General features: G+C 43.4%; 1 protein-coding gene across 2 annotated transcripts in view; it reads right to left on the bottom strand.

Annotated features, from left to right (window-relative positions):
- CPNE4 (copine 4) overlaps positions 1 to 26,512 on the bottom strand; it is a 598,316-nt gene that overhangs the window by 468,035 nt on the left and 103,769 nt on the right. The window contains exon 2 of one of the 2 annotated variants that reach the window (XM_053221448.1): positions 25,257 to 25,410. In XM_053221448.1, coding sequence (XP_053077423.1) covers positions 25,257 to 25,309 — 53 coding nt within the window. In that variant the 5' untranslated portion in view covers positions 25,310 to 25,410. Of the gene's footprint in view, positions 1 to 21,815; positions 22,282 to 25,256; positions 25,411 to 26,512 lie in introns of those variants that run through there. The other variant, XM_027061847.2, reaches the window with a different exon arrangement.

Raw genomic sequence — 26,512 nt, 5'->3', positions numbered from 1 at the left:
CTGACAACCTCTTAGTACAGTCAGTTACCTATGGAAAATGAAGGGCTCCTGAATCTCTGATCTCCTTGCAAAGCGAGATTTATTGGCCAAAAAAAAAAAAAAAATTGATTTCACAATCCATCTTCCTTTTGGTCCCTTTAATGACAGTATGGGGAAACGTAGACACCTGCCATGGTGTGAGTTCCTTAAGGATATTTCATATATAGCTGGTGGCCCAGAAAAACTCAACACATTCAAAGGAGTAAGGGGGCTCTAGTAGCTGGAGAAGGGGAGCCTAATCACTGAGTTCAGAGGCAATACTTAAATATGCAAGGTAAATCCCAAAGGACAGCTTTGTTTTGACACTGTAACGGCCAGCATGGCATAGCTACAAAAACAGGAAACCATTTCAGGGAAGTCCATTAAATTTCCCACCTCTGGAGTATTTCGTATCATTTTTTGTGATGAGAAAAACATGGGGCATATTATTAGGGGCAACTTTGATTGGAATTAGATGCATTACTATATACTACAGCTTAAGCAACATCAGTTTTCCTGAATGGGAACCAGTTGATGATCTCAACTTCCCTATACTGTCTTGGGACAAAAACTTCCCCCTCTTCCTTTTGTCTGCTCTGTAGGTCAAAGGTCAGCAGACTTTTTCTATAAAGGACCAGATAGCACTTATCTTAGGTTTTGTAGGACACATGGTCTCTGTCACAACTACTCAACTCTTCCACTGTCGCACAAAAGCAGCCAGAGACAATATGTAAATTCATAATTGTGGCTGTGTTCCAAAAAAGCTTTATTCATTAAAACTGGTGGCTAGCTAGATTGGACTCATTTAGCCCCCGCTCATTGACACGGGTTGCAAAAGCCACCAAGATGGGATGCTCCTGGACAAACAGAAATGAGAATCCAAGATGGCAAGGGTGGGAAATCCTTCCTCTGACTCTACCCTTGATTGTCATGGAGCTGGGAAGAAGATTTATTTTTATTTTTATTTTTAACATTTATTCATTTTTGAGAGGCAGAGAGAGATAGAGTGTGAGGGGGAAAGGAGCAGAGAGAGAGGGAGACACAGAATCAGAAGCAGGCTCCAGGCTCCAAGCTGTCAGCACAGAGCCCAATGCAGGGCCTGAATCCACGAACTATGAGATCATGATTTGAGCCGAAGTCAGATGCCAAACTGACTGAGCCACCCAGGTGCCCCTGGGAAGAAAATTAAACAGAGAAAACTGGTATCATGCAGTAAGAGAAGGGACTTATCCAGAGCTTGGATGCTTCATCCTAAGATATGCCCTAAATGCTAGTTCCCATGGTATCATGAGATTAATAAATTAGTAGAAGATTCTGAAAACCAGAATGGCCTCCCCTCTACCTTCTCCCAGGATACCAAAGGGATACAACACCAAAAGGAAGACCTCGATAGCAGGAGCACATTTAGGAATTCACATTGGCTGTATTTCTTTGGTCAGTTATATTGGCTTATGTCTGTGTCACAAACCTAAACAGGATTTCTCAGAGGCCTAAGATCTGGAAGCCATTAACATGACTAGAGGCTTTACCTCTGCTCCATCCTTGCCAGACCGTGAGGAGGGAGAGTATACACCGCACTCCCGCCACCAGGCATAACAACTCATCCTTCACCGGATAGCAGAACACAGGACCAAATTCCTTCTTCATGAGTAAAAAATATTGTTTTCCTGATTATACCATCATCCCTCCAGGGCAGGGACTTTTGTTCTTGTCAGTAATATTACACCCTTGGCCAGAGTCCCCACAGGTTAAAATTATAATTGCTATGATTCAAGGAGCAATTATTCTATGCCAGGCATTATTCAGAGTGCTTTAAAGCCCCTCTCGTTTAATAACTTCACAACAACCTAAGAGTTAGGGCTCACTATTTTTATTACTCTATACTGATGATTAATGGAGCTGGGACACAAAAAGAATGAGTAATTTGCCCAACATCATGCAGCTGCAAGTGATGGAGCCCACATTTGTACCCCAGTATCCCAGCTCCAGAGCCAGTGCTCTTAACCTGTATGTAATACTGCTTCCAATAATGCAACCAATATAGGTGATCAATAACTTTTGAGGGCCAGTGACAGTAATGACTCTGAGAAGTGGGAAACAAAGTCTGAGTTGAAGCTCAGCCAAATTGTGCATGATTGCCGGGAGACTCATTCTGCACCTCCCTCTCCTGAAGTGGGCACCATTGTACTGCCTTGCCCTCTCAAAAGGGAGCAGAGTTCTAAGAGTGGTGGAAGCCATAAAAAGAGCTATCAGGAGACGGAGCTGCAGCTCTGTAAAGAAAGCCCTTTTTCAAAAGCATCAGGCTGGAATGCCCTGGAAAGACACCAAGAGCTGGAAATGATGCTCTCCGTGCACACTCTCAGACCCTTCTCTTAGAGGACAGGGTAGAGAAAATGGCCCCAGGGCAAATTTCCACTTCATTCTCCTCATCTCTCTGAGATCCTGCTTCTACGGAACACAGGGGTCAGGCATTCTGAATATCCCAGTGATTGGGGTGAGGGCTAGAGGCAGCTGAGGAGGAAAGAGCAGGCAGAGGCACTACCTAGCAGGGGCTAGAAATGATGGCTTTGCTCATTAGAACACTTGGCTTTTCCTTCCTCAATATCCAGGGTATTTTTATTTTTCTTTCCTTTTTTTTCTTAAAATGTTTTTGATTCAGAAGCTCTTTTAATTTGTTTTTCTGGTCTAACATTGGCATTTGGGAGTAGGAAATAGAGACTAATTACAGTTTTGATTACATCCCATGGTCTATAGGGAGGATCACACTTCTATTGTTTTTTAATATATTGTCTTCTTGGTTTCTGTCTTTCACAGAACAGTTATTTAATAGTTTCAAGCAATTGGATAGCTTTTAATTAGCTTAGTATTCTATACCTCCAAAGTCACTATAACATGGTATGAGAATGTAGTGTGCAAGAAGTCTGATTGCTTTTTTTAACCAAGAATATTTTTCAAACAGACCCTATATATCTTTGTGGAAAACTTCTATATTCTTGAAAAATATTTTATCCTCCATTTTTAAAATTTTTCTTCAAAATTCTGTTAAATCACTCCTAGTGAAATGTGGAACAAGACTATTTCAATTATTCTGCTGATCAAATATTTTAAGTTACTTATCATTGCTTTCTTTGTCTAACATATTCTGATAATAGGGTACAAAGATTCTGTGTATCAAACTATTTCCTAGAGTCTGAGAATCTCTACTCAGATCTTAGTTTTTCTTTAATCTGCTAAAGAGCTGGTCCAAATCACTTTCACCAAAATCACTACATATCTCTGAACCTAAGATTCCCTTATTTATTACATGGAATTGAATAAAACATTTCAAAATTGCCTTCTAACAATGCTCTTCTAGGATAGCGAGGCTTCCATTTACCACCAGGGCCATCTCGCCTTTCTTTCTTCTACAAGATAACCCTTTTAACCAGATTTCATCTGATGAAGGAAGGAAAGGAAAAATAAAATAGACCCTAAAAATCACCATACTGTCCTTGGAAGGAAGTCCTTTGTTCTAACTCGTCAGACACACACACACACACACACACACACACACACACACACACACACGTTAAATATATGACGCCGGAACGTGAGCTTTTCAATAATCAGTTGTAATGTGCCAATGAGAAAATATCTTTTTGGAGCAGCCAGCAAATATTTGGTGAAGCGATTATTTCCTTTACTTAAGGGCAAAAATCAAAAGGCTGCAAGGCGAGGGGATTCCAGCCGCCCCATATCTCCTAAAGAATACTGCCAATGAGGGTAAGCTGTTAAAAGGATTGGATGGAACAATCACAGAGAAATGCCAGCCTCAGCAGGAACAAATTTAGAATCTTCAACTTCCATGGCTAGACTGTCACCACAGTGTATCAGTCAGATTTCATTCAAGTAAGTCATTGCCAGGAAAGACCCAGACATCAGGCTAGGAACAGGGCTCGTCAGGCACCTGAAAATAAAATACTCCTACCTGGATTAGATATTGGAAGTAAATAGCATGAATTCATTTCAGCTCATAAGACACGCATTTACTATGGAAACACCCAAGAACACAGGTTAAATGTACGTATCAAGGAACAAGAAAAACAGGAGAGTTTCCTGACCTATGGCATTGAACAATGTAAAAGTTAAGACAATCTCTAAGATCCTTTCAACCCTGAGCTGCTGCAATTAAAAAGACCAAACAAACAAAAAAACAAAACCTCTAACAACATGCTAAGCATTACATACTGTATTGGACTCTACCATATTGGACCAGCCACACTAGGAATTCAACTGCGATCTTTAACTTCCTGGCTGTCTGAGATCTCCAGCATGTCAGACCAGTAGCCGTAAGGGTGATGCTTTGGCTCATCCACGAGCCGCCAATAACTAAAGACTGTGATTTCAACTACGAGGGGGAAATAGGTTTCAGTGCTCTCTCTTTAATTTAGACTTCCATTCCAAGTAGCTCTTCCTGTGCAGCATAAGGTAACCAATCTACGGATCAAGGCAGGGCCTGACTGAGATAAACTGAATGATTCCTCTGAGCCCCTTGCCAGCTGAGAGAAGTGGCACCTGGGGGGGGGGGGAGTGGAATGCGGAAACTAGAGAGGATAAGGCACTGCGCTCGGGGAAAAGAGAAGCAAAAGGAGCGCTAAGAGAGGAAAACAGCTTCCCCTGGAACTTTCTGTTGGAAAATGAAGGCGGAAAAAAAAAAAAAAAAAAAGATGCTGCTTGAGCTTTTACTTACATCAGTCCCCATTCCTGGACTGAAATTTTCTCTCCTCTTCAAATAATAAATCCTATTTGGAACCCCAGTTTGTATTACTTCTCTATAAGACTTTCCGAAACCCATCCATCCCACACACACAAAAAACATGCTCCATTCTCGGAACTCAAAATGTCTCTCATTCCACTCATCTAGCAATAATGCTCACACCGCCTTGCATCATCTTGCATTCTTGTTTCGTGACATCACAGAACTGGTACACTATTATCTGGCTTCTCATGCACTCATGTCTCGATTCCTAAGTTTGATCTTAACCTTCTTGAAAGTAAAGTCCATAATTGTTTAAGCTTTTTTCTCTAACGCAGTAATTTGCACATGGTAGGTGTTCAATATATGCTAGTAATTCAGGAAGACAAACAAGGAAGGAACGAGCAGGGGAAAGGTAACAACATAGAACAAAAATGTCCCACGGTAGCATGAAGGTGGACCTGTTGGACCGGAGAGGGAATCAAAATTCCATGCAAACTAAACCAATAGCACCCGGGAGATACCTAGAAACGTCTGTTAATTTAAAGGAAGGATGTGAGGAAAGGAAGAATGGATGGAAGAAAAGGGTGATAAGAGGGAAGAAAGTGAGGAGGGGAAAGAAAGATGGAAGGATGGAGGAGAGAAGAATGGAAGAAAGGAAGGATGGCAAGAAAAATGGAGGGAAAAATAGAAGAAAAGGTGGGAGGAGGGGGGTAGAAAAAAGGAAAAGGAAGGGACAGGGGACAAGTCTTACCCTTGTACTTCTGGATCTTCCATTTTTATAATATACCCTTTCTTGTTCCAAAATATCTCTTGGTGCCTTACAGGGCACTCAGCACCTAGTCCCAGGCTTGTTGGTGCACCTGCAGAAAGCTGTGTGTAAACCACGTCCAACGCTGATTCGCTTCACTGGTCAGCACCTGCCATCTCCTGCAGGTTACAGTGCCACCAATCCTGGGAAGTCAGACCCAGGAAAGCTGCATTTCATGGCTCAGGGCTGACAGCTCTGGAGGACGTCTGGGCAGAAGGCTGAGGCACCACTGGCCTGCACCAGGAGTTGCAGAGGGAGGTCTTCTCCTCTTATTTGTGCCACAGTGTCACATGACACACTCAGTCCACTAGTTCCCTGGGCAGCCCATCAGGGAATCAGGGCTCCAAGGCTCCATGGGGTGGGGGCAGGGCAGTGCCTCCGAGGATACTCTTTGGCACACAGCCATGCCTCCCTCACTGCTAACCCCCTGAGGCACTGCCATTGCACCTCCTCCAAGCACCCCCAAGGACCCAGACGCTCAATTCAGACTGTGTCCCAGACAACACGGGAAGGTTGGAGTCTAACTCTCAACAAATGCACAGCTCTTTGTGGTAACCCCCAAAAAAGATCCCAGGCAGCTCTGGACTTCCCAAGACAATCTCCGTCTCTACTGTTCCCTTCTCCCTCTAACAGAAATGCCACAACATTATAAACGTTCATGTACATATTTTTTAAAAAGAAATTTGCTATGGAAAACACATCCATTGAAGAGGCAGTGAAGGAGTTCTTGATGGGGAAAAGGAGATAGTCTATGCCCCAGGGATGTTTGTACCCCCGAAATTTGAAGCAGACTTGATTATACGAGTAGGTGTGTTTGCCTTTCAGGTGAGAGAGTCCACAGCTCTCAGTAGACTTCTCCAAGAGAACTGTGACCCAAACAAGATTAAAACTATCACCCTATGTAAGGCAGGTTGTTGGGGGGTTATCAATCGGGAAAACAATGCTCGGTTAGTTTGCCAAAGACAACTGAATTTCATGAAAATGCATTTCCTAGAATTAACCTATTTTGCTAAGATGACAACTGAATTTTCTTCCCCTTCCACCTCGCATCTCCGAGGTGAACAGTCTGTGCCTGTCTGTACCCACCAGCCTATATCTGTTGGTGATGGCAGGGGAAGGCCATTTAAACTTGTGACACTTCATTAAGCCCATGCCCACTGCCATCACAGCTCTGAATTAAAGTAAACCAATTCCAAATGAGCAAGCCTAGAAATGCTCTCCCTTCTGTCTGCCCAAATGCACTCCATAAGAATAAAATGTGTGGCTTTAGAGAAGGTAGTTTTAATATACCACATCACTGTCTTGAAAGTTAAAATATCACTGGAAGAATGACCGAGGATATACGTGAAGTATTTAACTAAGCCCTAATACAGCACCGCAAGGACACAAGTGATTCGATTGCTACAGTATAAAATGAAGCCGAGAAAAATCAGGGCGATGCACTTGAGCAAGCCCTGAAACACGAAATAATGGGAAGATCTGCTTTATCACTTTATTTTTAAAAAGCCGTTAGCAGACTCTGCAGCTGTTAATCACTGCTCACATATGGCATGGCTGTCACCTTTATGAATCATGTTTTATCTTGAAAAGATTGTCCTTTATTACCTTTCCTTTTGCACGTTCCGAAGGAGATGTGAAACAAGAAAATAGGAAAAGCTCCGAGGTTCTCTGCGCAAGGATCAACATTCACAAATAAAGCAAGCAAGAAAGTATGGTAAAGTTTTAAATATGTCCAATTCTGTGAAGCTGAATATCAGCATCTTCATTTCCAAGCAGAAACAGTGCTGTCTCTTACTAAAAGGAATGTCTACTCTAAGACTTTGCCTTGACTGCACATGAAATCTACGCCCTAGGTAGTGAGTAGCAGAAATGCTCAGAGAGCTGTTGTTTTAGATGAAGGATTTAAATAAATGGGATTCAAAACAAAAGACATGGTATCACACATCAGTCTGTGATACAACACATCTGAGAAACAAATTTGACAAATGAAGGTAAATATACATTAACTGGGACCGAGGAAGAGACACATATAAAGGAATAAGGAACGTTTACAATCCATATGCATATGATTTGTTCACTTACTTTAAAAACCAGAATGATAGAGTCAACCACTATGAAACTTGTGGCTCAGGAAAATTTGCCTCAGTGCCCTCGCTTGACACAATCTGCCACTTTACCGCACTGCAACATTAGCCATACTTCAACAGAGCAAAAGCAATCACTCTGCATCCAGTCCTAAGACTAATGGCTTTCAGAAGTTCTAAGAATCAGATGCTCTCAGAAACTAGCATCCTAGAAAGAAGCAAATTCTGCTCCTCAGCCAGAAGGACCAGGCAGTCTTCCCATGCAGCACCCAAGGAGCTGCAGGGTACCAGAGTCAGAACGTGGCACAAACTGCAAGGTGCCAGTGTCAGCCTTGTCCGGTGCTCCTCCCCTCCCCTTTCCGAATGGGAGAAAGTGGTCTGGGTCCTACACATAAAAGCCAAGAGCTTGTGAGCAGGCTTTCCCCTCCTCCGTCCCAGGGCTGCTCGTAATCCTGCTTGCTCTCAGCTGTCCGACCTGCCAGTGAGTAAGTCACTTACCACGAGGGGCAGGAGGCAGGGCTGCTCCGTCAGTACCCAGTGGTCCGGATGCTGGGGCGCCCGAGAGGAAAACCGGGTGCAGCCTAGGATGCGCACACGGAGGCTGAGGCTCTGCTTGCATCCCGGCAAAGGCAGCCTGTCACCCTCCCAAATGAGTGAATTAATAAATGATAACCCTGTGGTCAAATCTGTGGAACTGAGCACATGGAAACCCTGGCTAGTTCCTCAGGCAGGGGACACCGTGAACTCCCGTTCCTAAAGAGGAGCACAATATATGCTTTGAAGCAGAAGTCAGCGACCCAAATCACACCACAGAGCATGACCCCTTGTCCCAGGATGATGTATCTCTTATTTCCCCCTGAGGGGTGGAGGATGGTCAAAGCCAGAAGATTACCATCATCTCTCCCTCCTCCATCCCCCACCAAGTAATCAATCAATAGCTCTCTACCCCCCTGTCCAGCAGTTTTGGAAACCAGGAGGAGTGTGTGATCTCAAGCTATGATTGTGGTACGCGAGCAAAGGGACATCAGGCACATCTGGCACGTGCCCAAGATTATACTAAGAGCTGCTGAACATGAACAATAAATATGTTCTTCAAGCCCATCTCTTTGAAACGACTCAGAATAAGCATTAAGTATGATTTTGATGCTTTCAACTGTTAAATCCCCGTGTCTCTCTCCATGTAGGACACCCGATAACACTGTGACAGTGGACTGTTGTGCTTTTTTGACCCTGTGTAATAACTCCAGCTGATGCTAAATGAATATGACTGATGGTGACTCAAGAGGCTATGGCTGTCACTTTGGCAGACTGGGGTGTAAGGCACCAAGGCTGTCTTGCCTCCTCGCTCTCTCTAATATGTAAAACAGTCTTGCAAGAAAGATCCTTAGATCCTTAGAGATCAGATCAGATACTTTGGTTTCATAAATGGGGAAATGGAACCCAGATCATAAAGTTGTTCTGTTTTTAGAGACAGAAAGAGACAGAGAGCACATGTGTAGGGGAGAGGGACAGAGAGAAGGAGAGAGAAAGGGGGGGGAGAGGGACAGAGAGAAGGAGAGAGAAAGGGAGAGAGAGAGAGAGAGAGGGAGAATCCCAAGCAGGCTCCATACCCAGCACCGAGCCTGACATGGAACTCAATCCCACAACCCTGGGATCATGATCTCAGCCAAAATCAAGAGTCGGACCCTCAACCAAAGGAACCACCCAGGCACCCTGGGACCCAGATCATAAACCATTCATCTAGAAACTCACGATCATTCACGAACACCTACTGGGTATAAGAGCTTCACAATGCATGGCAAGAAAATTCTATCATTTAGATATCTTGTCTATAGTCCATATTTCAGAGAAATATTTCCTTGGATTTTTTTTTAAGTCTATGTATGTTTCCTGTCTAGAGATGGCCAAACAGAAATACGTTCCAAGTGCAGGAACTGGCAAACTTGTTCTACAAAGAGCGAGATAGAAAGCTGTGTGGGCTATACTCTATGTCACAACTACCCAGTTCTGGCATTGTAGTATGAAAGTAACTACAGGCAATAACAGGTATGACATGCTCCAATAAAACTTTATTTACAAAAAAAGTCCGCATGCTGGATTTGACCCACAGGCTACATTTTGCTGATACCTGCCCTTAGTGGATCTCATTTGACAATGGGCTGAAGATCTCAAGTTTGCCTTAATCAGGTCTTGTTTAATCTCAAACCTCCCTTAGATTCATAGAAGTTTAAAAGTATTTATAAAGGAAAAATCACATAACAATTTGTTTAGAGAATGAACTTTGTAACCAGCTATTATAATTACCCATAAAACACCAGAGAAGAATGGGAATCACAAATAGAACTGCTCTTGCTCATCCAAACAAACGGGAAAGAAGTTTTCATCTAAGTAACCAAGCACTGAGCCTCCCTAATCGGATGATGTCTCTTTTTCCCAGCTTAGGAAAGATGATGTTCCTAGAATATCAGGCAGATCCCCAGATTCCCATCATTCTGTCCATATAGACAACAACTCCCATCTATTCCTGCTGGATGCAAGTCTAAGCAGGGCTGCTTATCTTGGTTGGAAAGGCAGACACAGGGCAAACTCAAAGGGTCAGTAAGCAGCTATGGTCTTCCCTGAGCCCATTCCCTGGACAGGGTAGGTGGGTGGGTGAGGAACAAGGGGGCGAGGATCCTTCCCTCTTTGTGTCTGCTTTGGAGAAAGGAGATCTCAAAAGCGGCCCCAGCAATCTACAAAACCAACAGGGTTGCTCACCCGAGCCCACTGAGTCAGAATTTGAGAATTTGGGGCAAGAAGCTCACAACTTAAAAACAGCACCCAAAACTTGGCTGAAAGGGTTCCCAGGAGATGGCCCCTCATGGGGCATACCACACAGACTCCCGTTTGATGTGAATGAAAAGAAGATGTGACCTGCGGGTACACTCATTTATGCCCTAGACCCTCCTCCAAATGCTGCTTTCCAGAAAGAGAATTCCTTCACAAAGTTATAATTACCTAGCAGAATGTGCTCTGTACACAGAAATGTGGCATAAAGGACTCCATGCTGCGTCTGGTCAACTCACAGAAATGCCTCATGTCAAATTTCAGCTTTTAAGGAAGATGACAAATGATCACCTAGCATCACATTTTTTTATTTGTTTATTGTGGCTGTGGGATGTGCCTCTGTGACACCAAACATCTGGATAAACATTTTTAAAGTTTCTCTGTGAACCAGTGATCCAGATGTTTGCTGTCAAAAAGACATAACAGTCAAAGGACCGGAAGACATCCTCTTTCTAATTTCTCATCCAAGGATCTGCTACATCTAAATCACTGCCCTAACTCTGCTGCAGAATCTCCCTTAGAGTTCATTGGTTTCTGTGAAAAATAAAAGGAGATTTGAATTCACTGGTCATCAGTTGAGAACCACACTGAGTTACGTCAGCTCTGATTTGGTTGATTTTACTCAGTAAAACTTAACGATGCCATAAAGCATTAAGAGTCAACCAGGGCATCCAAGTCTGAACAACCATGGACCATTAAACACCAAAGGGAAGTATCTACTAGGACTCCTCTTTCCCGTTAGGTAATGAATAAAAATGATGGAATCAGTCATTAGCCCACAATTAAACACAACTCAGCTGCCAACATTACACAGAAAAGCCACAGCACTGGAATCTAATCGATCATCTCTTCCTCCCACTGTGAGGAGTTAGCAGGAGTGAGCCCTCAGCTTGCTTCCTTGGACTTCTCTTTTGGTGGCATGTGCCCTGAGGAACCCTGAAGGCAATACATGCCACAAACATTCACAGACCGTATCTTTCTAAATGCCCTTGGCTGGGATAGAGATCCTTCGAGGAATAATAAAGCCACCACATCTCAGTTTGTTCTGGGATAGATAGTTTAACTGTTGGCTTTTCCTTATCATAAATGCGCATACACATACATACTTACACACATAAAAATGTAAGAACTCAATTCCAAAGCAGATCAGCCTTTTCTTTAGGAAGTTGCCATCACTAGAAATACAGGCTAAGGCTTAAGAGAGGCTCCCATATTTAAAAAAATACAAGTCTAGGAGGAGATGTGACGAGTCTCATCTTTTCTGGCTACAAAAGTCATCAAAACAAATTAGGGTTGAGAATCGAAGAAAAATGGCACTATTTGCACCATGGTCTAGTGCAGCTGTTCTCAGAAGGTGAACCCCTTTAATTTCCAATACAGTACATGTGGATAGATTTAACCTAAACAAAAGCTCTTTGGGGATCTTTAATAATTTTTGAGGGTATAAAGGAGCCCTGAGACCAAAAAGTCTAAGACCCTCTGGTTTAGTGGAAAGAATAGATATTTTAAAGTAAAATGATTTTCAAGTTTGTTTTGTGCCCTCTCCCATTGGCTGTGTAACCTTAGCCAAGTTACTCAGCTTCTCTGGTCTTCTATACTCTATACATCAGACTAGCCACCCTTATAATTATCTTCTCAAACAAGTTTCCCTGCTGAAACATAATATCCAGAAAGTCAGGATTATGTCTGTAGGTTCACCCCATACCTCAGAGCCTAGCATGATACATGATGGGGTCTCAATAAATAATTATGACTTGATTGGCTGGACAGTTATGAGGATTAAATAGGACAATATGCATAAAGTGCCCGCTGAGGTACCTGACACATGGCAAATGTCATAGTTGCTCAGTAAATGTCAGATCCCTTTCTTCACCACTAACGCTGTTCTCGGCTTTACCACACAAGATAGAAAGTTCACGGTTTGTCTAAATAAAGGGAATATTTAAGACTTGGTTCTCAAAGTGTGGTCCCCAAACCAGCAGCATCAACATCACCTGGGAAATTGTCAGAGATACAAATTAATTGGCTCTAACACTAGACCCACTGAATTGGAACCTGGTGGGGGCCAGAAGACATCTATCTGTGTTGTAACAAGTTTTCCAGGAGATTCTGATTTGTCCTCAAGTGTGAGAAACTTGGCTTTAAGACCTGCATTGGGTCTCTTTGAAAAGAGTATTTTATGCTAGCAGCATTTTGGACTTTGATAGCAGAGAACCCCCAATATATTGTCTATTGCTTGCTGTCTAGAATCTTATTTGAACAAAGGTGGAAGATACATAAAGTCAAATACAATAAATGTCTGTTGCTGGACCTTGCAGGGCAGAGTGATTGATTCTGTATTCTAGCTGTGTTTCTGGGGGCCAGTGCTAAACATACTTTGCATCAGAAATAAAGCTGGAACCAGCAGGAACAGAGAAGTTTTATCTTAGAGAAACCCCAGCATACCCCTTGAGTCATCTTTGTGTCTAGGCATAAAATTCGTGGGTAGAAACAGAGAAGAGGGAAGGGAGAAAGGTAAGTGGTTACATCAGTAACTGTGGAAAACACACATTTTATTGCCGATTTCTATCATACTTTCATAAACACACTCCTATTTTTCACAACCCCTTTGCAATACAGCAAACCACTACCATTAGGGTAATTACTCACAAGCTCCCAAGTTTGAGGGGTGCCACCAGCCAATACTAGTTACAGTTTGAGCAATTTCCATGTGCCTGAAATCTGATGGGCAGTTGGGATGCCACAGATGTGCACTATATCTTTCAAGGCTCACAGCTATCCTCGGGCATAGGCACTATCATTACTCATTTTACATCTGTGGAAATTGAACTTCAAGAGATTAAGCAGAGCTGGGATTCAAACCCAGGAATCTCTGGCTAAAAATTCATGCTTTTCACTAATAACTCTACCTACCTATATACAGCACAGAGTGTAGCCTTGTAAATATAATGGAGCACATTTTAGGTAGGGGCTATGATTCAATGAGTGAAATAAAACTCATACACAGTCGAAATAATCTTCAAAATAAATCCCATAAGTTGTTCAAGTGCAACATATATTGTATTACATAGACAATGTCTATAGTAGATCTGTAAAACCTCAAATGTTAATTTAGATTACACAATACAGAACGATCAAAATGTAGTAAGAGTATTTTTTTCTAATTTTTTTTAGTGTTTATTTTTGAAGGAGAGAGAGACAGAGTGCAAGGAAGGGGGCAGAGAGAGAGGAAGACACAGAATCCGAAGCAGGCAGGCTCCAGACTCTGAGCAGTCAGCACAGAGGCCGATGCAGGGTTCGAACTCATGAGCTGTGAGATCATGACCTGAGCTGAAGTCAGACACTTAACTGACTTAACCGGCGCACCCAGGCACCCCAAGAGTATTTCTAATAAATGAGAGACGCTGTAGGGTTGATTTTGAGCAAGTTCAATGTGCAGTGTAACCACCCACAAACTTGGCCTAGATTCAGGATACATGCTAAGGGGGTGGGCACACACACAGGGTGACAAAGAGAGTTATCCGTGTACCAGAAGGTTCTAGGCACTCTGGAGTTATCATAAGATGTGCACTACACAGCTACTACCCTGAAAAGCTTGTAATACACCAGGGGAGTGGGTGCAGCCAGGCCATGAGGACACGTGAAGAAGAGGATGTGAGCCTTCTTGAGAGAAGCAGCTGTGGAAGGATAGGTAAGAAACAAAGATCATACGAAACACGAATTTGAAAAAAACACCCAGCTTTGGAATTGGAGTGGGAGCCCCCTAGATTTCAGTCCCCCTCTGTTGCTAGTGCTTTGGCATTGACTCAATTATTTATAAAATGTGACTAATAATATCTAACCCACAGAATACTCATTTGTAGTGATTAAATACGTGTTTATGCTTACACAGTGAAATAATTCTACTTTTTATACAAGATAAATGTGTACTATCTGAAATAAATTAAAATCACTTTGGAAAAAGTACTGTATTCTCCTTTAAATCTTCTCTGGGAAGAACAGAGAGGAGGAATGGGAGACTAAGAAAAACTAACACTTAGTACATACCTGTGATGCAGGTCCTCTACTACTTTATATAGCTTTATCCCCAAGGAAATAAGGCTCAAAGACATTGAGTAATTTTCCCAAAGCCAAACAGCTATTGAGTGGCAAAGCCAGAATTTGAACCAAGTCTGCTTACCTTCAAAGCTTAAGCCCATATCATAACAAAACTCAGCAAATATTTGTCTTTACCAAATTGCATTGCAACCTAGTGATTTCTTGGCACATTCCTAAATCAGAGTGAGGAAGAAGGAAATAACATTGCTCATGTAGTCAACCAAAATTTTTTGAGCAATGGCTAGATGGCTGGTGCTGTTCATGGTTCAGCCATGAACAAGACAGGGGCGGGGGTGCTGCTGTCTCCTGAAGCACGAAGTGGGGAGGAAGGATGAGTATAGCATGGGCCAGGACAAAGGATGCAGAAACTTCTGTCTTGCTCTAACTCAACCTCCATACAGCTTGTGTGAGTGATTTCACCTTGCTGGGCCTCTGTTTCCTCATCCAAAACAATGGAAGGGGGTGAGCCTAATTTTATAGGATTGTCTAGTTCTTACATTCTTTGATTCCATAAGAAGCATTTCCTTTCCTGTCTCTATAAAATTCAATCAGGCCATGCGCTGTAATTTAATATTATTAGCTGCTCACTCTGCTCTGCCTGCACCAAACCAACTATTTCTACCATTTTCCTCTTATCAGGACTTTCCTCCCAATATGATTCACAGTCAGTGAAGTCACAGAATTCCAACCATGGACTCTAGAAGCTTAGAGATCTACCTAGCAGATAAGATTAACACACATGGCCCAAAGTGCCCATCCCTGGTTTCATATCAACAAGATCTCACATATAAACCTCCTTGACTTTTCCATTTTGTCACTGAAATTTTTGTCTCTCAGTTACTTGTTAAAATAACTGTACAAAATATAACAAAGGCATCAATCAGGTTCCCTGGGCCCCCAGGGTCTCCAAATAACTTAAAAGCTTTTCTGTCGCTTTAAGGATAATGATAAAACATTTCTTTTAACCATTCTCCTTCCGGTATAATTTTTCTTTTTTATTGATATTTATATTGAATACATCTTTTAATATTTTAAAAATAGAATCCTTATTTAGATTGTTCCAGACCCACATTTAGTGGTCAGTTTCTTGTTGTTGCTGTCATTCTTCTACCATTTCCTTTAAAAATCATTTTGCTGTTTCAAAGGATTAAGTCTACTATATAGTCATTTATCTTATGATATAGATGCGGTTAAAATCCACAGGGCAGCGGTGTGAGCTGACTGGATTTAAGAACCTCTGTTAAACATACACACAAACCTAAGCTCACACTGAGGGAGATCGCCCCCACACCCCAACCCTGATCCTTCCTCTCACTCAGAATCACCCCCCAGACCACGTGTCTTGATATACAGGGAGAAGAAAAAACACCTGAGTGTAAAGGACTTGAGGGACCATTCCCCAGTTTCTCTGAGACAAAGCAAATGACTCTCTTATCTCTTAACCCACATCATTTGTTCATCATCTCTCTCCTTACACTTACCTCCACAGGTTTTAATGCCTGTTCTCACGCACCTGTCTACCCCTCAAGCCTGCACTTCCAAAAATGTGAACATCACACTTATTCCCAGTGCCTAACACAGGTTTTGGCATAAAGGATGTGATCAATTATTATTCAACAGATGGATAAATGAGACCCTTCTGCTGAGGGAGTGGGGGTGTGGAAACAGAAGGAAGTTCAGATGGAAAGGAAAGGATGAAGTTTTGGGAGAACTCTTAAGAGAAGGGACGCAGGAACTGTCATTTGCCTGCCGGCTAAAATACTGGACCGTTTTAAACATTCCAACATTCACCAACCACCACTAGTCCCATTTGCAGACGCTAACACTCATGCAGGTGCACTCTGTCTGCAGCTTGAAAACTATAAGCCCCAAATTTAAACGAGGTTTTTCTGAACCCAGAGTTCTTCCACTGGCAAAAGGTCCTGGTGTCAGGAAACAGAGGGCAGTCAGACTCCAGACAGCCTGAATCCAAAGAGCTGGCGTGCTGTCCAGGCACTGGGCAACCCAAGCAGGCACTGGAAGTGCCCTACTGGATTCTGAAGGCAAAATCCTTTGTCTTCTCCCTGAAGTGATGCAATGTGGACTGGAGAGTCAGAGGCACGGGGAAAACCAGTATTTCATACCTGAGCACATCTTTGAGGTTCAGTCAAACCCCATCCCCCGAGCCTAGAAGTCGGGTTCATGGTCCCAGGAGGTAGGCTCTGCCGGTGCTCCGGCGCCCTCTAGCGTCCGTCCACTCTAATGCCAACTCTCTCCCGCCCTTCCCCCTTGCCTCAACAGCTACTGGGGGCTGCCTTCACCTTGGACCCCTGCTAGCCTACTTTTGTTCCTCCTCTCCCTCAAAGCTCAATGAACTGACCCGCAGAGGTTTGGAATCTTTTGGGTAAGGAAGGTCTTTTAGTCAATACACCTTAAACCTGAGAAGGTTTCCAGGCTTAACCAGAAATACTGTATTTTTCCCTTGATGTTTCCAAGGAGAAATATTTCTAGTTTTCTAAGTAATAGGAAGTACAAAGTTAGAAATATTATGTTGAGCCAATGATAGAAAAACATTTTAGAATGTGTTCGTTTTGAATGGACCTTTAATTTAAAACAGGAAAAAAAGATTCCCCTGTGAGTTCCTGGAACTATAAACACTCATAAAATCTCTTTGTTTACTTTATTGATTCAGTTATGACATTTAAAGTAGAAAACCTAAGACTGTGCATGAACAATTCTTCACAAAACATGTACATTAACAGAGATGGCTGCAGACAATGATTTTGTACAAATTTAATCACATCTATTGGGTAAATATTGCACTGACTCCAATAGAGAGCAAAGTAGTAAGTCCCAAGCCTGCTCTTCCAAATACTGCAATGGAGGTGGGAGCCCCCCACCCCACCATCCCCAACTCAGTAAAGATTATCAGTGCACATGGCACCAGACACTGGCGCCACTACAGTCATTATCTCCAGGGAACTCAAGTCTATATAGAGAGAAAGGAATAATCAGGAGGGTTGTTGAGTGAGTCCCCTGACCTTGAACAAGCTCTCCAAGGTTTAGTTTCCACATCTATCAAATTAAACAGCTAGAGTCAACAGATTATCCCCAAGCTCTCTTCCAGTTCGAGAGTCATAGATTCAAAGAGAAACAGTTGTTGTCCAAGTTGGGAAATAAACCCACCACAGGCCAACCCTCAGTTGGTTCCCTCACCCCTTGGAGTGTACAAAGTCATAGGACTGGAACGAACCTTCCCAAATAAGCCTTCCTTACCACTTTCTTCAACTTTCCAACACTTGCCTTCAGGCCTTCAATATTTACTGATCTAAAAGCTAGTGGTTCTCAAGAGACTTTCCAAAAAATACAACAGCCAAAGAAAGAACTTTTTGGGATTTGCCAGCTTAGAAAAAACATATACTATATATCATATATATTTAGTAATTCATAGACTAAACAGAAAGCTCCCACATAAATGAGATTTCTAGTACAGAAAAGACTAAAAGTATATGTAGGCACTATGACGTTTTTATACTGCAGCCACAAGTGTTACTAGATATCCCCTGACTGAACTGAGTGCTGAGGCCTGACTACATACTGTCTACTTCCGATATCATACAGAAGACAGCACATCATGCCTGATCCATTGATTGAGCTTGATTTCAGACTTACCACCAACCTCCACATAAACACCTCATCCAAAAAATGGATTTGTAACTCCAACCCACTTATTTTCATAACACGCTTCCCTCAAAAGAAAAACCATTATAGAATTTTTAGGACATCCTAAAAAAAAACTTAAAGTCCTGTAATCTGTTATTTACTATCTATGTGCAGTCAGGAGAAAGGCAGATTCAAATGCAACTCTATTATTATATGCTGGAAGGTCAGTGCTAATGCACTATAGGATAGTGCTGAACCACGTGACATTTTTATTTTAAATGCATTTTAAATTTCCTGTCTTGATATTTTGTGACTCCGGTGTACTGACTACCGTTGCCAAGGCAATATGACTTTGGGTGACCGTATGGATCCAAAGGGGTTTTTGTTTTGTTTTAAAATATTAACAAGACAAAAACGGAAAGATCAAATACAGAGAACAAATTTAGCCTTTTTCTTCTTCAAAATGCATGAAATACAGATCTTCTGGCCATATCTCTGATTAAAAATACAAAGATTCATGAAGTGACTTTCCCAATTAGTGTAGAGCCTTTTTCCCAATCTAGCAGGTTGAGGCCATGAAAGCACTCTTCTCACTCTTTGTTCTGGATTCAGATCCCCATGAAAGTGTGGGGCATTAATGACACACACATTGACTATTCACGTCCAACATGTTTACTTCCAAATGGAAAAGTCCTTTATGTGAACAAAAGTGGCCATAATGATCCAGAGTGTTATACTTCAGAAAAAAAGGCTTGGTGCAAACCATATTAAAACATTCAGTTGGATACCAAAAGATTCAAACACAGGTGAGAACAAAGATTCCACTATTAACCCACTTTTTTTCTGTGGTTATTTTTTATAGTCAGCATAATCTTAAGGTTTTCAGTCATGGTGGACTCAAATCATCTGGTGATAGGAAGAATCAAGCTCATATGTATATATATTTTGGAATACTACATAAATCTTCTCTGGAAACAGATAACACCTTTGCCTTCTACTAAATGGAATGAGGTATGTTTTAATCAGAAATCCACATGCAGATCAAGAAACACTTTAATACAAGATACCTCTTAATTAAAACCTCTAAATGCAGGATTCCCCTAAAAAAATCAATAATTCAAGCAAAATGCCATGTTGCTACCAAAGACCTAGAGATAAACTGGAAGTCTTTTAAGTACAATTAAAATACAATGCACAAACCTCAGAGCTACTATTTTTAAATAAATACTTAGAAGCTCTAGTAAAGTGGTTGTCTCATGCTGGGAAACTCACTAGACCCCATCTGGGCCTGTTTCCAATAAATTCCACTGGAAGTGTGTCTGGAAAATTAAAAATGAGGCTGACCACTCACAGGAAAGGTATAGATTTGATGCCCATGAGAGTTCTCACATAGTATTACATGAGTAGACCTTTGATTACATTATAGGCAAGTTCTTCTCACCCAACCATTCAAAACTGTCTAGGATTCAACATCCACTCCTGCTATGGACTGATACTTCCTTTTATGTAATGCTCAGGGGAAATCACCTAGTTTTGATGTGATTTGAGTTTGATCTTGTGAAGCTGTCAGAATCTTTCCATCAGAGATAAACGAGGAGATTCTGGCCCTCATTAGTATGCACATTAACACAGGTGTCCTATCTGTATTTGCCAACCCTCCTATTTTTATCCACTTCCCTACATGTGAATACCTTTGACCTACTCTGAGCTCAGCCCCCTGATCTGCTAGAGCAACTCTGCCAGTCTTTCTTTAAAATAGGCCAATAAAACTAATTTAACCTGGGAATGGCAGCTTAGTAAGGGAAATGAAAACATCAGAAGTTATCTAATCACAGCAATAGCCGTCCTGAGCTGGGTCTTATCTGCTGAGTAATAAAAAAGAAACGGGACCTTCCTAAACTTGAAGGGCATCAAATAAAAGAAGTAAAATTCTTGCTGGCCTTTGGCTCTTGGGGGGATGTGCTATGCAGTTTAACCAGTGTATACTAACTACAAAACATTGCCATGGATTCGAAACACCTGTGCTCCAGGACAGTTGATTTTTCGGGGGGGGGGGGGGAGGGGTTGTTTTGACCTAAAGCCAAAAAAAAAAAAAATCTACAAACACCTTTGAGAATAGGGATTAAGAGAGCAGTCGAAGGAAGGAATAGAGAGAAAAGGATATTTCATTTGAACTTAAGACAGTTTTTCCATTAAGACTAGACTTCAGTCTCAGTTCAAGAACACTTTAAACACCTTGGACAGCTCAAAAATGCTGTTTAGGAAAACGAAAACCACGTGAGCCAAGAACAATCAAGAGCAGTGCTTCAAAAATCCCTGGCAAAGCAACAAAAAGAAACAAGAGGACGAGAGGTTGGTTTTGCATAGTTCTGAGCACAGGTGCAATGGAACAGATGTATCTCTTCCCAAAAGGCACCGAAATCCTGTAGCATCAAGTGGGTCAGTGTGTGGGGGACGGGGGTTCTCTCCAGATATTTCTCTCGCAAAGTTTCCCTGGACACTCATTCCTCCCTACTCCCTCACCCTCACTACTCTGCTCACCTTTCTTTCCTCCACCTCCTGAAACCCCACGGCATGCATTTCCTAAACTCGTGCACCACGGATCATCGCTGCAGTCTGCGATGTCTCCTGGAGCCTGGCAAGTTCTGGGACTGGAAGCCAGTCTTGCAACGACGTCGGGGGGGGGGGGGGGGGCGCGGTCGGATCTGGAGAGCTGGATGGGACCTGGAGCCTTAAAGCCGAGCCTCTTTCCTCAAGAGGAAGGAGGAGTGCATCTTCCTAAGAGTATTTCTCGGTGTTCAGCCAGCTCCCCACTGCATGGTCATCAACGCTCACTTGACTTGGCGTGGACCGCCCCCGAATTGTCTCCCTGGATTCCGCCCTAACAATTCACGAGCTTCTGTGATACACAAGGGGTCCCAGTCTCTTTGGTCGGCCGTGGCTAGCGCTTCGGTAGTCCCTCCGGTCCCACCCCTGGCCTCCTCCCCCTACTACCACCTCCCCCCCCCCCCACTTTATCTAACATTAGAAGGAGCGTGGAGGGTCTTGGCTGAATCGAGAGACTTGCAAGCCTACTGATTAGTTTTTAGCTGGAGAGCCTCGACCACAATTACATATTATTGGGACCTACTGGGGGGGGGGGGGGAGTTGAGAGGCTAAATCCAACAGCAGCTAGGTCAAGCCACTGGCCACCAATACAGTTTCCCACAGCTGTCTCACAGTCAAAGGGGAAGCTGCAACTTCAGCCAGGACTCTGCTCCCTGCCCTCTCCCCGATTTCTAAAACAGCCATGTCCTCCCCACTCCAGGACTTCCAGGACCCGCTCCCCAGCGGGTGCGCTGCGGTCCCCTCCGTAGGGTTGCTCCCGACCCCGCGCGCCCCACCCCACCCGGCGAGCGGAGGGGAGATGCAAGGGATGAAAGTTCCCTTGGATGGAAGACGGCTCGTAGCTGCGTCTTGAAACAACAGCGATGATAAACAAGCCACTCTGAGCGAAACCCGGGGCGTCTCAAAAGTTGGTCTTGCTACGCAGCAGCCCCGAAGGACTTTGCCTTCCTAGCGCCCCAAGAACACAGGAATGACAGAGTTGGTGTCTACTTACCTGGAGGTGTCAACCTCGAAGAGTAGGAAGAGAATCGAGTCCGGGACAAGGTGTGTCCCACCCCTAGGACGCAGACAGAATCCGGCTTTGGAGTGGAGGTGGTTGGTGGTGTAGTTGGTGGTGGTGTGAGGGGAGTCGGACGCTCTCCCTCCTCGTCCCCTGAGGCCAGTTTAGCAACAGCGGACGGAAAAGATGCAGAGAGGGGAGTTTGGTCTCTCCGGAAACCCCGACTCCATCCTTGGAGATGGGGGCTGGGGAATGGGTGGGAATGTTGGGGGTGGAGGCTGAGCTCCCAGTTAACTCAGAGAGTCGAGGGGAAGGTACGGGGGGAAGCGGGAGGGAACCGAGAGGAGACGGGAGGAAGGGAGGGAGGAAGAGGGGACGCGAGGGTGGCGGGGAGATAGATGGCAGCTTCTCAGAGAGATTTCCACCTTCTGACGAAACCCATGCTCCCGGCAACCGGCGAGATACTAGTTGGGAAACCTCGGCGCGAGCGCCCCCTGGGGGGTTCCGGCGGAGGCGAGCCCTTGGCCGGGGAACGCGAGTCCGCGGCCCCGCCCAGCGCTGGCACTGGGCGTGGGGCGCGCCGCACGGGCCCGCCGCATCCAAGGTACCGCTGCCCGCTGGGCTCTGTCGCTCACGCCCGACTCCTGGGGACCATAATTGAGTTCTCCCAAGGGCTCAGACCTCATCTCCATTGCAGAGTAAAGCGCTAATATCTGGGAGAGGGTGGGAGTGATAGTTCTTTTTGCACACATTCAAGGAAACTTCTTGGATGGATGCTCAACCGCCACCAGAGATGAAGAGATTGCTCACCTCTGTATCTTCAGGGGCTCACAAAAGTGCCCGGCATATGGTAGGAGGGTAATATTTATTTTTTAGTAAATGAATGCATGAATAATTGACTGGAGGAGACTTTTCTTCATCACATGTCTTCCTGAATACATCCATCTCACAAATACGTATAAGATACAGAAATACTTAGACAGTACTGTATTTAAAAATAGATATAAACATGCTGTCTTATGTAAGGGGTAACCACTGCCACATGTTACGAAGCACTTGAGGAAGCCAGTATGGCTTTCCTGTTCCAAAACTTATTCAAAGTCAAATTCAGATGAATGAGCAATGGAAGCACACACTGTGCATGGTATCTGTTTCTGCAACAGCAGATAAACCAGACAACTATTCTGTCAGCATATTGCCATGCCATATCTCTCAAGTATTGTCAGAATCACAAATTGGACTTCAGAATGCAATCCAGGGTCAGAAGATGCTGTCTCTGACATTGGGATGTCACAAAGGATGTTACAATAGAATATGGACAGGAATACGGGGAGATAGGAGTGGAAGACCCCTCTTCATGTAAAGAGGTTATCAGCCAGGAACTTTTCACCAACCCCTGAGTTCTCGATTTCAAAGAGCAGTGAAGGCAAAATAATACAATAAGGAGCAGGTGCCCCACTAATGGTTCTATAGAGGCAATTAGGAAGGTCTTTGAGAGGCAGGGGAAGAACCTTCAGAAAGATGACAATAATAATAATAATAATAATAATAATACAATAATAAATTTCTTCCTTCAGCTTGCCTCTCAAGACCTTCTGAACTGGGATAACACTAAACCTTGACCCCAGGAACTTAGGGAGCTTGCCTGTACACTGAAGCTCCTTTGATTGACTTTGATTTGAAAAACTTGGGTCATGTGGCTACACGTCAGCCCATCGATATGCCCTGGGATATGGGATTGCATTGAAGCACCAGGCCTTCCACAGCATCTGGGAGCATTCAGTGTGCTCTGTAGCACTCCCAGAGCCAGAGCAGAGCACCAACTGATCCCCATCAACTGAGAGTAAAACACTGGGATGGTTCTCCAATGTGGTTTCAGGATCTTCCTACCAGGCATGGAGGGGACGGATGCCGAGCGGGCAAAAATCAGCCTATGTTCGTTAAATGTAAAAATATTAAGTCAGAAGATATTTCTCTCTTTTTTTAATGTTTATTTTTGAGAGATAGACAATGAGTGGGGGAGGGTCAGAAAGAGAGGGAGACACAGAATCCGAAGCAAGTTCTAGGCTCTGAGCTGTTAGCACAGAAGCAAGTTCCAGGCTCTGAGCTGTTGTTAGCACAGAGCCTGATGTGGAGCTTGAACCCACAAACCCTGAGATCATGACCTGAGCCGAAGTCAGACGCTTAATTGACTGAGCCACCCAGGTGCCCCAGAAAATATTTCTTTCAGGTTTAATTAAGTAGCCTCATGGCACCTGGGTGGCTCAGTTGGTTAAGCTTCGTACTTCAGCTCAGGTCATGATCTCACAGTTCCTGAGTTCGAGCCCCGCATTGGCCTCTCTACTCTTCAGTGCAGAGCCTGGTATGGACCCTCTGTCTCCCTCTCTCTCTCTCTGCCCCTCCCCTGCACTTCCTCTCTCTCTCAAAAATAAATACCCATTAAAAGAAAAAAAAAGCCTCAGTTATGAACTCGAAGTTTGAACTGAATTGATCTTGCAAAGGTGAAGGGAAGAAAAAGGAAAGTCCTCATGCATTTCTTTGCATGTTGATTTTGTTCCCTGAAATTTAAGTCCCATGAAGGCAGATGATAGTCTGTTTTGTTGTCTTCTTTGTGATTGTGACCCCGATGCCTGGTTCGATGTCCATCACTTAGCAGGTGGCCAGTACACATTTGTCAAATTAAATTTAAAAAATACTTTAGAGATCATTTAACACAAAACTCTTACAGGTGAGAGAAAAGAAATTAAGATGTACTGAGCATGTACTATTTCCAGACAATCTGTTAGGCACTCTATTGACCATCCCATCGAATTTTCTGAACAACCTGCCAGGTAGGTTTTATGATATCTACAACAAACCTGGCATTTGAATGGTCAGGAAGACCAGACTAGGGAACACAACTAGTTAATGAGAGAACAGGGAATACTAACGGAAGCAGGCTCTGAAGGGACAAGTAAGAATGGCTGAACACATGAACCATGGAGCAGAATAGAGTCAGAACCCACAGGGAAGAATCCAGTACAATCATCTCTGGCCCCCATGTTAAAAGCAGAGACACACAAACTAAATGCAATGCCACAACTTATGACAAATATGGTTTCCTCTGCCAGCAGGCTGCAGCTCCCTAATTAGAAACAAACAGTCGCCGGCAAACCAGTGTGCAGAACACACGTGCAGCTTTTTTTCCAGAAACTTGGATATTTTTTTTCTCAAGTCATGACACTGAAGGTAATTTCAAGAAGACTCTTCGCAGGGCACATAAAGCAGAATTTATTCCCACCTCTCATATAAAATCAACAGCTCGTCTCTACAAATGAAGATAGATAACCAGCTAATGAACTATGGTTGCAGTTACTGTCTCCACAGCAAGTTGCTCACCAGCTGGAGTCCCTTCAATAATTGTGACATCAACATCCCCTTATTTGTATCACTCACCTCCTTCCAACTCTCCTTTTCATGGATTCGGAGCTGCTGGGTTCTACGGCCATAGTCAAAATGATCTAAATCCAAGCTACAGAGTCACGGTGCCACTGGTGTTCCCAAGCCGCGAAGGAGGCTCCAGCTCTGAGTGGATTCACTCGCCGGGTCTCTGTTTGATAACATAAGGGGAGACATCCGCTCACTGTCCTATGCCAATATGAAAGGCACTCCACCCATCAGTGTGACAAGGGAAATGCTGGAATGGAGCCAGAGAACAAAAGGGAAGAAATGTGGATTCTTACCAATGCAGTTGATACCATTTTTTAAGGGTAGCAGATGATGAAGGGGAAAAACAGGCAGGCAGTCAATGCCCTGCATTAAAAACCCTGGATCCATCCCTGAGTGAGTCAGGGTGAGCATTTTGTTTTGAAATTGAATTTCTGTTCTTTTTTTCTTTCAAGCTGTAGGATGGTAACATACTCAACTAGTCAAAGGGATGGCTGGAAATAACAGGATTTATTTTTGAGGCTTTGGATCAAATAAAGAACCTTGCATTCCCCCCACCCCCACCCCAGAGTTACTTATAGCTCAAAATGTGTTCTTTTTTTCTTTTTCATGTGATTTTGAAAAGTGACTGATAGGTCTTCCTCTGTGTTTCTGTATGTGCCTGGGACAGGTTGTATTACTGGAAAGCAGAAAGGACAGCTCTAAGAAAACCCTTCTAAGATGCTAAGGGTCAAGAAAGAACTGATAACACATGTTCCAAGCTGACCAGGGACCAGATCTTCCACTGTCAGCGCTTCCTCTATATGGGCGGCACTCTGCGTGACCCTGGTGCCTCCAACACCCATCAGTAGGGCACAAGCTAGGCAATGAAGGAGTGCCTTATGCTTCTGTCTGCCAATAGGTGGCATCAAAATCCCTCTAGCCTTTCTTCATTGCATTAAAAACAAAACAAAACAAAACAAAAAAACAGGCAGAGATCATTTTCTGAGATTTCGCATTTTGCCACAAGTGGTGTTTTAAAGGACACTAAATCAGCTATTATTTCAAAGCAGGATATCCCATTTAACTCTTAATTAGACCTCTCAGTCACCTCTGTAAGCCTCAGTTTCCTCATCATGAAAAGTAAGTATTTGAACTGAACTCGAGCTCTGGGATTCTGCTTTTTAGCCACATAATGTCTGCCCAACCACACCACCCATGTTTCTGATAAACCCATTAAGAGGTCATTCCTTTGGGTCTAAGGAATGTTAGTATGTATCTATCAC

Source organism: Acinonyx jubatus, chromosome C2, assembly GCF_027475565.1.
Source record: "Acinonyx jubatus isolate Ajub_Pintada_27869175 chromosome C2, VMU_Ajub_asm_v1.0, whole genome shotgun sequence".
In the NCBI taxonomy this organism is placed as follows: domain Eukaryota; kingdom Metazoa; phylum Chordata; class Mammalia; order Carnivora; family Felidae; genus Acinonyx; species Acinonyx jubatus.
The sequence above is the reverse complement of the archived record's forward strand: the minus strand, read 5'-3'. Positions and strand labels throughout refer to the sequence as shown.